The following is a 16,374-nucleotide window of genomic DNA, read 5'->3' on the forward strand; positions in this document are numbered from 1 at the left end:
TTATGAATGAATTAAATTAAATTTGATTATCTATCTCTTTGAGCCCCCCCCCCCCCCTTTCCCCCAACATCAACAGCAATTCAAGCACTGAAGCTGGTACCGGCATTTGTACAAAGCGCAACATTTGATGAAATTAAACATTTTGTAGACTTTTACCATACTGATTTGCCGAGTCCATCTACAATGCCTTCCGTACTGCGTTTGTGGCAAAAGACTTGCGAGTCAATGCTTTCAAAACCAGTAACTGTAGCCGGTGCTCTGAAAGAATGTTGCAAAACCGACTTTCCAATTATTTCTGTTATCTTAAAAATCATAGCTTAACATGGGGGTGACGAGTTGCCAATGTGAGCGATCCAACAGTGAGTTATCACTTCTAAAAACCTACCTGAGAACAACTATGGGACAATCGCGTTTAAACGGACTTGCGTTGATGCATGTGCACTACAGTTTGGAACTTCTTCTTCTTCCGAATACGGGAGTAGACTCCTAGGTAGGAGTGCAAAACTTCCCGGAACTAAACATAAAACAAATTATAGTTAATTTTGCAAGTAAACACTGCGGAGCATGATGTTGAATGACCTGATTAACGACTCTTTAAGTTTGTTAAATTTGTAAATTTTGAACAATTTTACGTAAAAGTATTTTTAGCTAAAATATTTTAGCTAAACCTTTTTTACAGCTTGCCTTATTCAGATGACAGTTGTATGTTGTGCTATTTCAGATTGCAAGATATTGTATAGAGTCTTAAATAAAAATCAGTTTTACATGTCTTTAAATTCCTTTACCTAGGAATATGTGTATCGCATGGTGTTGTCCAAAATCATAATCTTCCATAATGTCGAAGGTATTTTCTAACCTTTTTCATACCATTCAATATTAATTTGGGACCACCCCAACAAATTTTTCTGGGTCCGCCACTGCAACAAGTCTAACACAACCCATACCTAGGCTTACAAATATCAGAAGACCTTAAATGGACCACGCATATCTCAAATGTAGCCAAGAACTCGACTTTCTAAGAAGAAAACTTACGCTTCTGCCCAAAAGATTGCAAAAAAAACCCATATGTATCATTAGTACGATCAACTATGGAATATGATGCCATAATAAGGGACCCATATACACAACATGATATAAATCAATTGAAAAGAATACAACGCAGAGCAGCAGATTCAGAACAGGCGACTATAGGTCTAGAGAAGAGCCTCGGGGTTGGTAACCAAAATGCTAGCCGAGTTAGAACTAGACAACCTACAAACGAGAAGAACAAGTCAACGCCTGGTATTTCTGTACGAAGTGGTTGAGGGGTTGGTCCCAGCTATTAATCCCGACGATTTTCTTGTTAAAAGTAAACCTAAGAGGAAAATCAAACCTAAAACATTTGACAATTTTGTAAGTGCCAATATAGTGACAAATGCAGTGAAGAACAATTCTAAGGCACTAGAAACTATTCCTAGCAACACCGATCCATATAAGAACTCTTTCTTTGTCAAGAGCATACTACACTGGAACCAACTGGATGACCGTATTGTATGCGCAGATACAGTTGAGAGCTTCAAGGCTGCTCTCCAACACCGCCAATAGGTGTCTCTCTCTCCCGTTGAGTAAAAGCCAAAATTGGTGTCTTCAACGTATACATACAGATACAGATACAATAAATGGAAAAAGTGTCCATGGGGCACAGATGATGCTCCCGCTATTAAGGCACATATAAGAACGATAAAAGTGACCCACATTTGTAATTGATCAGTGTTTTGTGGTAATAAGTATTGTGTATATGTCTCATAAAATTTGGTTGAGAAAAACGAAAGTTAGAGAACAGAAACGAAAACAAATCAACATTTTTTTATGTTTAGAAAGGGGCATAACTATAGAACGGTAGAAGTGATGCCACCAAATTTCGAACTCTATCTGTATTATGTGGTAATAAGCATTGTAAATAAGTTTCACAATATTTGGTTGAGGAGAAATAAAGTAAGAGAGTGGAAACGAAAAATTCAGCATTTTTTATATTTTTAAAAGGACATAACTCGAAAACGGTAAAAGTTACGCCACTTTAATTTTAACTCCATCTGTATTTTGTGGTAACACGCATTGTGTATACAAGTTTCATAATATTGAGTTGATGCAAACTGAAGTAAGAGAACAGACACTAAAATTTCAGCGATTTTTAGATCACCAGGGCCCGAAAGTTCCCATGTGAGTTTATGCCATCACTTGGCGTCCGTCGTCGTCGACATCTGTCGTTGTAAACTATTTCGAAAATCTTCTCGCTCTGAATCTACTATGCCATTGGCAAATACCTTCAAACTTCAACTAAATGTTCTTTAGGGTATCTAGTTTATAAATTGTATCCGAAATTTTGATCCATCAACAAACATGGCCGCCATGGCTAAAAATAGAACAAGGCCATGATAATATGGCCAATATCTCAAAAACTAAAGCTTTTAAAGCAAATCTAAATTGGGGTAAAATTATTCAATTGGTCAAGATCTATCAGCCCTGAAATTTTCAGACGAATCAAACAACCCATTGTTGGGTTGCTGCCACTTAATTGGTACTTTAAAAAAAAATGCAGTTTTTTGTTATTATCTTGAATATTATTAGGGAGCTACCATTTGATTTTTATGGGGGGGGCTAGGATGAAATTTGAAAAAAATAGGCAGGACAGGAGTTTTGAGTAAAAAAAAAAGGCAGGATGAGCAACTTGGTAAAAAAAAAGGCAGGATGACAATTTGTGTAAAAAAAGTCAGGATAAACTAATAAAAAAAAAAGGCAGGACCGAATAGAGTAAAAAATAAAAAGGCAGGACAGAGATTACAACTAAAAAAAAAAGCAGGACAAAATTTTTCATCCTAGCCCCCCCCCCCCCCATAAAAATCAAATGGTAGCTCCCTTAGATAGATATTTATAAACTGTAAAAAGCAAAAATGTTCAGCAAAGTAAGATCTACAAAAAAAGTTTTGGAATAAAGGGCCAAATAGGGGTTAAACACAACAATTTTTGTTGTTTCCCCAACAGTATATTCTGTGTAAGTGTATGGATCTCTCTGACATTGTACCACAAGGTTCCAATAATTATCACAAAGGGAAGGCTTGGATTGAATTTGGGGATCCCCAAACTAGTAGAAATTGGGGGCCAAAAAACGGCAAAAAACAAGCATTTTTTCTAGTTTGAAGAAATCTTCAATTGTGCAGTATTGCACAATAGATATGTATAAATCTTTGACCACATTTATTTTGTGTCAGAAACCTTTATTATGTCAAAAATTTGATCTCAATCAAAATTGAGACAGTATCAAGCTTGAAATATTGTATCCAAATTTACCCCAACTGTTCAGGGTTTGACCACTGCGGTCGTATCGGGCTGCACTTAGCAAAGCATTTTATTAGCCATGGCGGCCATGTTTGTTGATGGTTCACAAATTTTGGATACAACTCATAAACTAGATTCCTAAAGGAACATTTATTTAAAATTAAGAAGTATTAGGCACAATTGTTTGAGAGGAGAAGATTTTTAAGGTTTTAGCAAACTTGATGAACAAATTGTGAAAAATTGTTTTTAAAAGGCAAACACTCTGTAAGGGATCAATTGACAATTTTGGTCATATAAACTTTTTTGTAGATCTTACTTTGCTGAACATTATTGCCTTTTACAATGAGTTGTTACGTTTAAATATTTATCCTGTAACTAGAAAATGCTTGAATTTGGACCTTTTTGGGCCACTAATTCCTAAACGGTTGGGACAATCATCCCCAAGTTATTGTCCCGAAACCAATGTGTCTTCAGACAACGCAGACGACATCCTACCATTATACAATCTCAAATTTTTTTTTGCGGCCGTATAAAATAGAACAAATGCAGTTTTTGGCTTAAAGCATTAAGAGCAAATCTGACATGGGGTAAAAATGCTAATAAGGTCAAGATCTATCAGCCCTGAAATTTTCAGACAAACATTACAACTCATTGTTGGGTTGCTGCCACAAAATTGTTTATTTTTAGGAAATTTTGCAGTTTTTGATTGTTATCTTGAATATTACAAAGAACATTTAAATAGCATTTTAAGCCGCTCAATAATATATATTGAAAAGCAAAAATAATCATTGATGAAAGATTTAAGCAAACAAATAACAGGTGAGCCATTCAGGCTCTTAAGAGCCTCTTGTTATGTTTATAAAGGGACAGAGCTCACGAACAGTAAAGGTGATACCACTCAATTTCGAACTTGATCTGCATTGTAAGGTAGTTAGCATTATGTACAAGTTTAATAATATTTGGGTAAGGTAAATTAAAGTTTTGAGAATGGAAACCAGCTTTGGGACGTATGAACTGACGTACATATGTACAGATGGACAAGGGTAAAACTTACTGCCCCCTTCAATATAGCAGGGCAATAAAATGATTATTCTGCACAGCAATGGGCATAATAAAATATTTTGTATCATGTTCACACATTAATGTTTGTTGTACTGATCATCTGCATTTTCAGCTGATTTCCAAGTGATGCTTTTATTCTTTTTTTCCCCTATAGATATAGGAAGATGTGGTGTGAGTGCCAATGAGACAACTCTCCATCCAAATAAAAGTAAACCAATGTATGTATTTAACATCTTTTTTCATATTTGTTTTTTTCTGTGACATTGGGGAGCTACCTGGCTTACACCTTGTTTTTCCTTTCATTTAATTTTTCACTTGTTTCCAAATATAATTAGTATTTTACAGTAATTTAATTTAGGTCACTGTATTGCCTTCGATAATGAACAGAACCAATTACTTATAGTCTCCTATAAAAGGCCCTGAAATGATAAATGTAAAACAATTCAACTAAGAAAACTTACATCTTTTTTGTCTGCTCCTTGGTCTGGTTTTGGTCTCTTTGACATATTCCCCATTTCCATTCTCATTTTTTTTTTTATTTATATAGAAAACAATGAACAATGACTTGGGGACAGGCACATACAGAATGTGGGGACGTTAAACTTGTTTGTGGGTTCCCTTCCCTCCTCCTGGGGCAGTGGTGTAACAGTACAACATATTGTATACAGTATATAATTACTTCATCATAACATAAAACTTTAAAAAAAAAAGTAAAATTCTTTTATCATTCAAATAAAATAGTACATAACATATAAATACAATGTAAAGACTTGTAAAAAAGTGTTTCTAGGAGAAATCTTCTCTGTTTTACCTCTTGCTGTTTTTACCTGTTGAAAATTAAAAAAATAAATATATACATGTTTATTTATAAAAGTCTAGTGTTAGGCTATATAAAGCAATCAATGAAATGGTGAAAATAAGGTCCACATAGGTCAATTATCTACTGTAAACCGGGAAATTTTCGCGCCGTCTTTATTTCACGTTTTATGAACACAATCTAAATTCGCGTCGCTTTGAATTCGCGATTTCCCTATGGCTTATATAAATATTTTCAAAAGGGATATATAAAGTGAAAAGCTTTACATGTATACATGTAGTAAATCAAGTGATAAAATTAATCAGAATTTTTTTGTTTTCGGTTGATTAATGTTAAAAGAGATTAAAAGTTGTGTCTTGTCTGCTTGTAAAAACACATACACAAGAACAGAGAAGACGAGCTAATTAAGAGTGAATTAAATGCTGTCAGAATTGATGGTAATTAATCGATCTTTGATCTGATTAATCTGTGTAGCAAATTCAACGAGGTAATAATTTTATAACTGATTGACAGGTGTCATTGACATCTTTGTAATGAGTGCTGTCTATGTAACAATATCGGTAGTGTCGCTTGTTTGTGATGTCTTCAATGCTAATGAGATTAACTTGAGAGTTAAAGTAATGATTTTATTTAAACTTACAGTTTTAATTTAAGGTTATAACTTACAGTTATAATTTAAGGTTATAAGAAGTACAGGCTCGATCTGTTGTCGGTAAATTCCGTGTTATACAGTGGTCCCCTACATATCCTATCTACGTATACATTTATTGTATTCATCTTATGAATAGATTTTCCTTGAAATTTTCGCTGTTGTTTTATATTCGCGTTTCAAGTCTTACCGCGAAAATAGCGAAAATTAAACTGCCGCGAAAATTTCCCTGTTTACAGTATATACTTACTTTTTTTGTAATAATGTGAAAATATATTTCCCTATTGGCAATGACTGCAATTTTATAACAATATTAACATTTTTCCATTCTAGCATCACTGATGAGTCTTTTGTAGAAGAAACGCACATCTGGCGTAAATATAAAATTTCAATCCTGGTATCTATGATGAGTTTATTTGTTGTATTCTTTACACATTGACTTTAAGTGATAGATTGATTGTAACACTTGTAACACTATTATGATATTTCGTGGCCCTCATTTTTTATTGGTGGAGGAAGCTGTGTCTGGAGAGAGCCACAGATCTTTGTTTGGAAAACTGACAGTCCTTGTCAACTAAAATTGGAGTCAAGTGTTTATGTGGTTGAGTGTTATGTTTTAAATTAATATCTATTTCTAGCAAAATAGTTCATGGAAGTCATAGATTTGTTGGAAATTTACAAATGGCCTGGGCCATGATATTTCGAATTTTATCCTGAGCGTTAGCATGCACATACCTTCTCTATAATGTTTGGCTATGTATTCTCTAGCTATCCATTTATCTGCTTCATCCCTGCAAGAAAAATTTGTGAAGTGAACTTCAATGGCAAGATAATCATCATTTACCAATTTATAATACTTATTACCTAATGTATACAGACATGATCAACACTACCAGTGTCACATGTGGAGCAGGATATGCTTACTTTTCAGGGGCGGATTCAGCCATTTTGAAGAGGGGGGGTTCCCAACACAGAGTAAAAGGGGGGGGGGTTCCAGCTATATGCTCCCATTCAAATGCATTAATCGGCCAAAAAAAGGGGGGGTTCCAACCCCTGGAACCCCCCCCCCCCCCCCCTCTGGATCCGCGCCTGCTTTTCCAGAGCATCTGAGATCAATTCAGATTTTGGTGGGATTTATGTTATTCAGACTTATTTTTCATTAATATTGATTTCTTTTGTCAACTATTTTTTTCATCATCGACAATTTGTTATTGACCTATAGATTAGTTCAAATATCTCTTTGATATCTCTACTAGCCTCTCTCATACAAACTAAATCCAATAACTTGTCGGTTTTATGTATTGAAAATTTTAAAAAGAAATGTGAACCTACCATTGATTACACTTAATCTAAAAATAAATATCATTTCAAGTTCATCCACAGATCAAAGATGTGCTTTTGTATCTATCCTCAATATCCAACCAAGACATGAAGCTATGTAGCTTAATGTGTTGGTTGGATTCTGAGGATACAAAAGCAGATCTGTGATCTGTGGAAGAACTTGAAATGATATTTTGATATCCAGAACCAGAAGTAGCCAGCACATTTCTAATTTTAAATTTATAGGTTTCTGAAAGGCATATGAAATTAACTGTAACACAACAACTTAGAATGCAAATGACAACACTACGACATAACGATCATCAATATATAAACAAACAACTTCAAATAAAACCGGAATTTTTTTTAACATTCCAAATATTCAATAGAAGCTATACTTATAAAATAACTTGACCTTATAATTCTACATACCAGTTTTTGCCGCCTTTTTCTAATATTTGATCAATATCATCGGTGTACAGTTTGGAATATTTGGCCATCTTTGCATGCTTTTCTTTCTGGGCTTTTCCAACTGTACTCCTATAAATAGAAAATATTACATAATGTAAATGAAATGAGGGTAAACATAGAAATTCAAGATTGATCATTTATTTTCATCTGTTGCTATGGTGAAAAAAGCTATATTGATGTCCAGTTTAACTGTCAGGCAAACATAAGCTGTCAATCATTGTCAATCAGTTATATCTATTTTGGTGAAGGATTATTGGGTTTCTTTTTGTTAAGTAATTACTCCTTGTCACCTTGTGTCACTTTTATGATGAGGGAAAGTGTGTCTGATAGGGAAATTGTCTGATCAAGAAAAAAAGAAGGTCTAAACTTTGTATATTTTCTCTAAATAAAATCAAATATGACATGTTTTTTTACTCATAATAAAGGAGATGTGATATGATTGCCAATAACACAACTCTCAACAAGAGACAAAATGACACAAAAATAACACCTATAGGTAACCATACGGTCTTCAACAATGAGCCAAGCCCATACCACATTGTCAGCTAAAAAAGGCCCTGAAATGACAAATGTAAAACAATTCAAACGAGAAAACTAAAAGCCTTATTCACTTTAAAAAAAAATCCATGACCATGAATATACCTGAAGAAAACAAACAAGCTTCTAAAGAAAAACTGACAATCCTAGTAAATTCAGATTAAGAGATGAATGCTCCTTTCCAAGAGATTGATTCAAACCCACAACCTGTGTTGATAGGGTAGTGAACACATGAGTGGATAACATATTACTGTGAAATCAATTATTTTCCTGGATACCAATTAAATTTAGGTGGGTTGAGGAAAATAAGTATTTTGATGGATATTTTAAACAAATTCAGCATGTCAAAAATTTGTGTTTAGTTAAATTACTGTGAAAGTACTTTTATTCGTGGGGTACCAATTTTCGTGGTTTTCGTGGATGACTTTATCCACAAATTTGAGTGTCCAACAAAATATAATAAGTGTCGTTCAAAATAAGACATAGAAACATCCAAATGTAGGTTTGACAGCCAATAATATCTAGAGCATACATTGAATATCGGCAAATCTACCAAATGCACTATGAACTCCAACTGCAGGCAGGATTATATCCATTTAATCTTTAAAAACCTAAACTGTAAATGTTGACTTTTTAATTTTCATACAAAATATTGTTGATCCATGAAAGTCATATTTTCCAATGAGGATTTGCTATGATAAAGAGTTCATTTTATTTTCTCATAATTCTCGTACTGAAAATAATAATTTCATTGTGGACTTGCTCTTGATTAGAAAATTAAATTGAAAATTCAAAGTCCATTTATAGCATTTATTTATGTAACTGTTCTATTCAATATTGACATGCGTATGGCCTAATTAACACCTTCGATGGTCTCTAATCTGCAGATCACTGGATCTTGAGTTAATTAGTGTCAACACTACGATTAACACAGGTACACCAATGTGAATGTTTACTTTGCAATTTTCTTCAATCGAGAGAATTTGTGTGATCTTCGTTTCAAATATGGCTTCAATTCTTTACTCCTAATTTTGTTTTGAGAAAACTAAAATCCACGAATTTAAGAACCCACAAACATATAACTTTTGCTCAAACCACGAAAATTGATACCAAAGAATTAAAGTACTTTCACAGTATCTTAAATTCAAGTTTAATCTTTTTACCCCTGAAATGTCACGGAATAGAAGTTACTTCATAATATAAGTTCCAAAAGGAAAATATATTCTGGAATATTATTTCCACAGGAATAAATATTTCAGTATATGTTCCTAATGGAATAAATGGTATAGAATATTTGTTCCAACAGGAATAGATATTATGACAATGTTTATAACAAACTTTCCATTGGAACTTCTGTTAGGTGGAACAAATATACGTTGACAGAAATCCTAACAAATAGTCACCCACATATACACCAGTATTATATAATGAATCCACAGTATGTAGCTTAAAGGGGCACTAGCTGTCAAATTCATGGTCACCGATTTGACTCAAATTCTCATTTTTGATTTATAACAATCTAAAACATTTATCCAAACTATCAAAAGTCTAAAATAAACAGTTTACAGAGCATGGGGTAGATAATATATAGGTTCTTTTTGTAAGTATTTTAGTCCAGACACCATCTAATTAACTATCGATTTGACCTCAGATGACCATATAAGCGATGAAAACATAAATAAAGATATGAATAGATTAAACCAACACGTGCAATTGGATTTTTATAGGTCTGTTTGATTTTATTTTATAGATTAAAAATAGATGTTTCTCATTGCTTGTAACCGTATAAGAATGATTTTATGTGCATCGAATTAGTAATCAAATGATTTACCGTAGTTCATTGTTGACATTATTTTTCTTTAAATAACCAGTACACGTACCATGCATGCGTTGTCAATCTCTAGCTAGGGGTTAAATTGAAGTTCACATGAATATGGATTTAAAGAGATCGACTCATTCACTTGCAAGTGAATAACTAATTATCAATGTTTCTTAGCGTAATTTGACAAAAATTAACCTTTTTGGCTGCAAAAAGCGAATTGTTATTTCACTATTGATTGATAAAAAAAAATCAAACTTTAGATTTTTTTATATATCTCGTAGCTAGTGCCCCTTTAAAGAAAGTAACAGAATTTTATACTTACGATAGAATTCCAATAATTAGAAAATAAGCTGCAGTTAATGAAGCTAAAACTAATCCTATGTCAACCAAATCACTTAAACCATATTTGCTTTTCTGAAACTGTTCAAAATTATGTTTCCTTCGTAACGCTTCACGTCTTTTATCCTCATTGCTAAAAAGGTATTGAAATATTCATAAGTAAGCATATCAACACTTTAACAGATTGCAAGTTAAGAATTGTTATTTCTGAATAAGTATATATGCGCACATGACGTTTCACTAAAACAGCTTTTCACTGGATTTTTTTGTCATAAAGAGAACATCTCTGCCATTTAAGGGACAGGTTCTTTTAACCATTCAGGAGCACCTTTTTATTCTTAATTAAAGTTTTTAGTGGTGTTCAAGTTTCTCAATCTTTAGTTGTTTTTTGTAGAATAATGGTTCCCTAGATGGTTATAAAAAGTATAAAAAAATTTATAGAGTACTGAAAAGTAAATTGAAAAAATATGTATCATTTATAATAAGTCCATAAAAACTTACAAAATTAAACTTAAGATTTTATCAACCAATGGAAAGAACAGAAAACAAATGTCTTATTCTTGACTTTATACAGTAATCTTCTGAAGAAAATGATAGTTTTAAAGCTAGCTAAACCTCCAACATGAATGACAGTTGTTTAAAATGTATTTCTGCTATATTAACAAATTTGGGTGAGCCATATGCATTCATACAGACATAACAGGTTGATGTGACAATAATTGGAATCCAGAAACCTAAAATTTTTATTTTTAATAGTTTAGCCTTATAAACATGATAAAAGCATTTCAAGAAAGTTTCTTTCATCATATTTTATCTCAAATTATACATGTACCAACAGTATATTAGTGAAAACCCAGAAACTGTGCATTGGCATACCTTTAATCAGTGAACCAGCAACATAATCTTTACACAGATTTCTGTACTTACCTGCGGTAATCTGTATATGCATTCTGATAATTTGCATAGGTATTCTGCTGATATCCTGAATATGTACGAGAACTTTTCCCTGGTGGTTTTTTACTGTACCCTTTTGATTGATCGTATTCCTGTCGTTTCTTTAAATCAATCAATATTTGGTAAGACTCGCTAATTTTCAAAAATTGATCATGATTGGCATTGTCATTGAGATTAGAATCTGGATGATGCTGTAAACAGAAAATAAAATATTGTTTTTATACTCTTATTAACCCCACAGGGTACCCAATTTCTTAAAGGGAGATTTTCCAAAATGCACTGTATTTTTAAAGGAGTGTTTGTAATCATGGTAATGGCATTGCATTTTTTAAAGGAGTGTTTCCAAAACTAATGAGTTTGAATATCCTTTTTTATCTGTCACCTCTTTTTCCAAAAGGTACTAAATTTTTTCAAGGAGTGTTTCCAAAGACACTGTCTTTTTTAAAAAGAAATGAAAATAGGAATTAAAAATTAATTAATAGTTTAGCTGCTATTCTGTGTAGACTAGTGTTTTAATTTTGTGATTCTTGTTTATATACTATAAAAAGAATCATTTATGTATATATCTCAAAAATAACCTGCTATACAGTACTGTCATTAAATGCATTAGTTTACCTCTTTTGTCAAATTAATATAAGCTTCTTTTATTTCTTTCACAGAAGCATTAGGCTTTATCTTAAGGTTGGCATAATGATTCTGTGTTGCTATACACCTGTAATGAGAATGATATTGGTCATCAATGTCTTGGGGATTAAATGTATATATATTTTTTTAATATAGATTAGACCGTTGGTTTTCCTGTTTGAATGGTTTTACACTAGTAATTTTTGGATCCTTTATAGCTTCATGTTCGGTTAGAGCCAAAACTCTGTGTTGAAGGCTGTAGCTTAACCATAATGGTTTACTTTTATAAATTGTAACTTGGATGGAGAGTTGTCTCATTGGCACTCATACCAGATCTTCCTGTATCTATGATGTAGAATTTAACACAATTTAGCTAAAGTATCTAACATGTCTAAGTAGAAATTATAATTATATTCATTATTTGAAACCTGAAATTTAAAAAAAATGGTAATATTTCTCAGTCCTACATGTAAACAGGTTGCTTTTTAATAACTCATGTCTCATAACTCAGAAAAGACATTTCAAAATAATGCTAAATTCAAAATGAAGCTATACAACATGTACAATAAGCATATATTTGTTGAAAATTGATTAAAATGGACTATTGAACAAAGATGTGCAAATTTTCCATCTATCTCTAAAAATTAAATTATAAATAATGTATGTCTTTTTGACAAAAATCTTTATTTTCTTCCATTAACCTTTTTTGTATGTTAAATCATTCAATGCAATAACATTAAAAATACCAATTTTACTGCACCAGATGCACATTTTGACAAAAAATGTCTCTTTAGTGATGCTATTTTTTTATTATTAACTTGTCTGAAGTGTAAATTCTATATTATCTCATTCTTTTGAAAACTTACATGACCAAGATCACTTATAGGATCTAAAAGTCCAAAATATAGGCAACAATAATTTATTGAGGTTCATATCTCGTGTATCAATAAATCTATTTGTAAATCTTGTCGATCTTTACCTAATAACTGTACAATGATGAATTCTTAGTCTTGGGTAAATGTAATTACACAAGACATTTTTACTCATAATTCTGTGTTATTAATGCATATCTTCATCCCATGTACCATGTACAGTAAATTTATATCTGCAAAAAAATAAGAATTTTCAATTAAGATACATAAATTTTCATTTTTGTATAAAATAGATTGAACGATTATGATAATGATGATTATTAGTTGTTAAAAATAATATTTAGTAGCTTGTCTTGTAATATTTGCAACTGAATATGATATTCAGTTGCAAATATTTTAGAACAAGCTACAACATTGTACAAAGCTACATGTACACTTGTAGATCAACAAATAACCAAGAGAAATATCAAAAATTAACCTCAACTTCTTAATAATAATAATAATAAATATTTTATTTAAAGAGAGTAAAATCAGTTAGTACAATACTAATCTCCCCTGATGCCCTCTGAATAATTCAAAATATACAATAATATATTATATACATTTACATACATACTTTTTATGAAAAACAAAAGGCGAAAAACCTACAGATATGTAAATTTCATCTGATAATTACATTTTTAATTTAGAAACAAGAAATTATAAGAACTTTGTTTGAACAGTTCTATTGTTTCTATCTTTTTTATTTGTACAGGAATACTGTTCCAAAGAACTGTACCGGAATATTGAAATGTTTTTTTTTTCAAAAAATTTGTTTTCGAAAGGACCTAAAAGCTACCGTTCCTCAGCTAAGACAACTCAGACCACAACAAGACAGACTGAATCATGTTGCATTTGACAATGTTTGACATTCATGTTATCATGGTTATGATAAAACCTTTATTCTTTTATGTCATATTCATTTTCGTTTATTATTGTGAGTATAAACCAGGACGTCAGTTTCTTCACTTGAATTGTTTTAACATTTCGGGGCCTTTCATAGATGGGTTTTGTTTATTGATGAAAGCCATTCATCGATCTATTAAGGTTCATGTGGACCCTATGGCTAAAATGGCCGTATTTTCACCTCAAAATTTACTGAAGATGAGTACAGGCAAACCTGTGCATCTGGAAAAGTTTTAAGGCATAGCATGCCCTAGATAAATAGAATTCAAATGCATTGTATGATTTAGAAAATTCATAGCTTAACTGGATTTTGCCATACACTTTTTTTCGTCCCTGCAGAAGATGATAAAATTAACAAACAGTTGAGTTTACCTTGATATGGTCCACTCAGGTACACAGTTTAAATAACCAATTATTGTCAGGTATCTATTGCTCATCTCATGTCCATGTCAAGCAATACAGCTCACTTCAATTATTACCTGTGGGGAAGTTCTCAAACCTGTTTCCCAACTTAGTTTATTTTGGCACCTTCTGGAGGAATGAAAAAAAGTGCACGGCAAAATCCTGGTAAGTGTTTATTTTTCTAAAACATAAAATATATTTGAATTTTATTTATCTAGGGCATGCTATGCCTGAATTTTTTTACAGATGCGCAGGTTTGTCTGTACTCAGAGTAAATTTTGAGGTGAAAATACGACCATTTTAGCCATAGCCATAGGGTCCACATGAACCTTAAGTTCATTATTAGTTTTTAATTTCTATGTCATTTGACAGTATTGTTGAGAGTTGTGTCATTGGTACTCATACCACATCTTCTCATGTTTATAATTAATTCTTATAATACTTAATAATAATAGTTTAAGCTTACGTAACATGTATTTGTATGTCACTATGTGGGATATTATTAATATCTTCGGGGAAATCGTGGTACCGACATTGATCGAAGATTTTCCACAATAGATTTATATACTTTTTTCAAGCACTGTTTTATGGGATGACAGTTTAAGTTGTAGTTTTTGTTAAACTCACAGTTAATAATAAAGAAAACAAAATAAACAGATTAACCCATGCCAAGTTCAAAAGGGCGATTTCTAGTAGAGGGAGCGTCACGTAATATTCAATTCTGTTCTGTTCTGTTCTGGAATATACCTCCGTTTTATCGGAGCACTCCACTTGTCGAATGAGTATTAAATTTTTTAACAATACTTAACCGAAAAAGCGGATATTTTTATATTTACGATATGAAAAATATTATTTAAAAATAAAATTAGTTAGTTAAAGTGAATTAAATAAGGGTTTAAAATGTCTTTGATAATATATTAAAAGATATTAATAAAAAATATTATGCACACATTACAAATTGCGGCACTTTGATTTACCACTATGAATAAATAAAATTTTACAACCTAGTAATTTCTAGTCAATAGGTGCCCTGTCAAGGCAAATGTTAAATTATATCATATTATTTTGTATATTGATATTCATAGACTGAAATAGTTAGCTTGGCATCCCATGCAGACTGTATAGACTATATTTAATATTACTGTTATATAAGTTCATGTCACTTGATATCCACGGGGGGGGGGGGGGGGTCTCTTCCTATATAAAGGTATATACATATGTGCCGCTGGAATGGGTCCCTTTTTTGATCCGTCAAATATATCAATGGGGTGCAATTTTACCGAGGAAATATATCAATAGGTAGTAATTGACCGATTGTGATATATCAATGGGTGATAAATATATGAATGGGTTATGATTTCGCTGTGAAATATATGTATAGGTAGGGATTTCACAATTATTCAATATATGAATGGGGGTGTTTTTAAAATCCCAGCTGCACACCTGTACCCAAAATCCCATGTTGAGACCCCCCGTGTTGATATCACATAAAAGTTGTGTACGCTTCATGTGTAAATGGTAGCATACATGTAGGTCTTGTGTTTCCCTTTCTAGATCTAGCAATTTGTCTTTTGGCTGATTACTCATTATGTCTAGTGCTGAGCAGTCAAATATAATTTTGAGTAATAGTTGATAAAAGAGTGCTTGTAATTTATTGTCCTCGATCCGACGTTGAGCACAGTTACAGGTAAACAGGTCGTTAATATATTTAAACATTGTAGTATTATATAGATAGACTATTCTTTTTGACACAATAATCTAAAGCAAAACAATTACTTTGTAAATTAGATAATAACAGTAGTTTATCGTTCTGTTTTTGTTTTATTTTTAAGCAAGGACTGGAACGGAAATTGGTCTCTTCCTATGAATGTTACTCTCTTTTGTTTTACATTGTTCATCTTTCGATTAAAATAATTGGGCATCACATCATTGAGGGGGGGGGGGGGGGGGGGGCAAGGGGGTCCCAATAACAGCAAAACAGCAAATTGATTTGGCTCATAACAGATAACAAGGAATTAAAATGGACAAAAACAGATAACAGTAAATGAAAAATTAATATGATTCTGTCTTTGACAAATCAGTATTTCTTATTACGGATATAATCCTTTTTAGCGTTCCATTTTCTATGACTTTGTTTTTAATATTAATTTATGTATATAGAATGTGTTTAAATTACTACTCAATATATTATAATATTTTTTTAAATGATGCTCGTTTACGGAACGTGTTATGGTATACTGGTGTC

At 32.1% G+C, this 16,374-nt stretch overlaps 1 protein-coding gene across 2 annotated transcripts; it reads right to left on the bottom strand.

The window, feature by feature from the left end:
- Positions 1–5,082: 5,082 nt before the first annotated feature.
- Positions 5,083–14,849, bottom strand: LOC143066708 (uncharacterized). Of its 2 annotated transcripts, none has more exons than XM_076239526.1 (8): positions 14,757–14,849; positions 12,890–13,015; positions 11,902–11,998; positions 11,260–11,477; positions 10,316–10,465; positions 7,596–7,703; positions 6,579–6,634; positions 5,083–5,204 (listed from the first exon to the last, which is right to left on the bottom strand). In XM_076239526.1, the coding sequence occupies exons 2-8, from the start codon at positions 12,955–12,957 to the stop codon at positions 5,185–5,187; spliced, it is 717 nt and encodes a 238-aa protein (XP_076095641.1). In that variant the 5' UTR covers positions 12,958–13,015; positions 14,757–14,849; the 3' UTR covers positions 5,083–5,184. The 2 variants fall into 2 exon arrangements, with proteins under 2 accessions (XP_076095641.1, XP_076095642.1); XM_076239527.1 differs by having other exon boundaries at positions 14,596–14,820.
- Between the last annotated feature and the right edge of the window lie 1,525 nt (positions 14,850–16,374).

Source organism: Mytilus galloprovincialis, chromosome 3, assembly GCF_965363235.1.
Source record: "Mytilus galloprovincialis chromosome 3, xbMytGall1.hap1.1, whole genome shotgun sequence".
NCBI classification, from domain to species: Eukaryota; Metazoa; Mollusca; class Bivalvia; order Mytilida; family Mytilidae; genus Mytilus; species Mytilus galloprovincialis.

Coding starts and splice junctions, on each gene's coding strand:
- LOC143066708 (XM_076239526.1), bottom strand. CDS start 12,957: ATGAGTAAAAATGTCTTGTGTAATTACATTTACCCAAGACTAAGAATT. Junction 11,999..12,889: donor CATCATTGTACAGTTATTAG/GTAAAGATCGAC, acceptor TTCTCATTACAG/GTGTATAGCAACACAGAATC. Junction 10,466..11,259: donor GCATATACAGATTACCGCAG/GTAAGTACAGAA, acceptor ATACCTTTTTAG/CAATGAGGATAAAAGACGTG.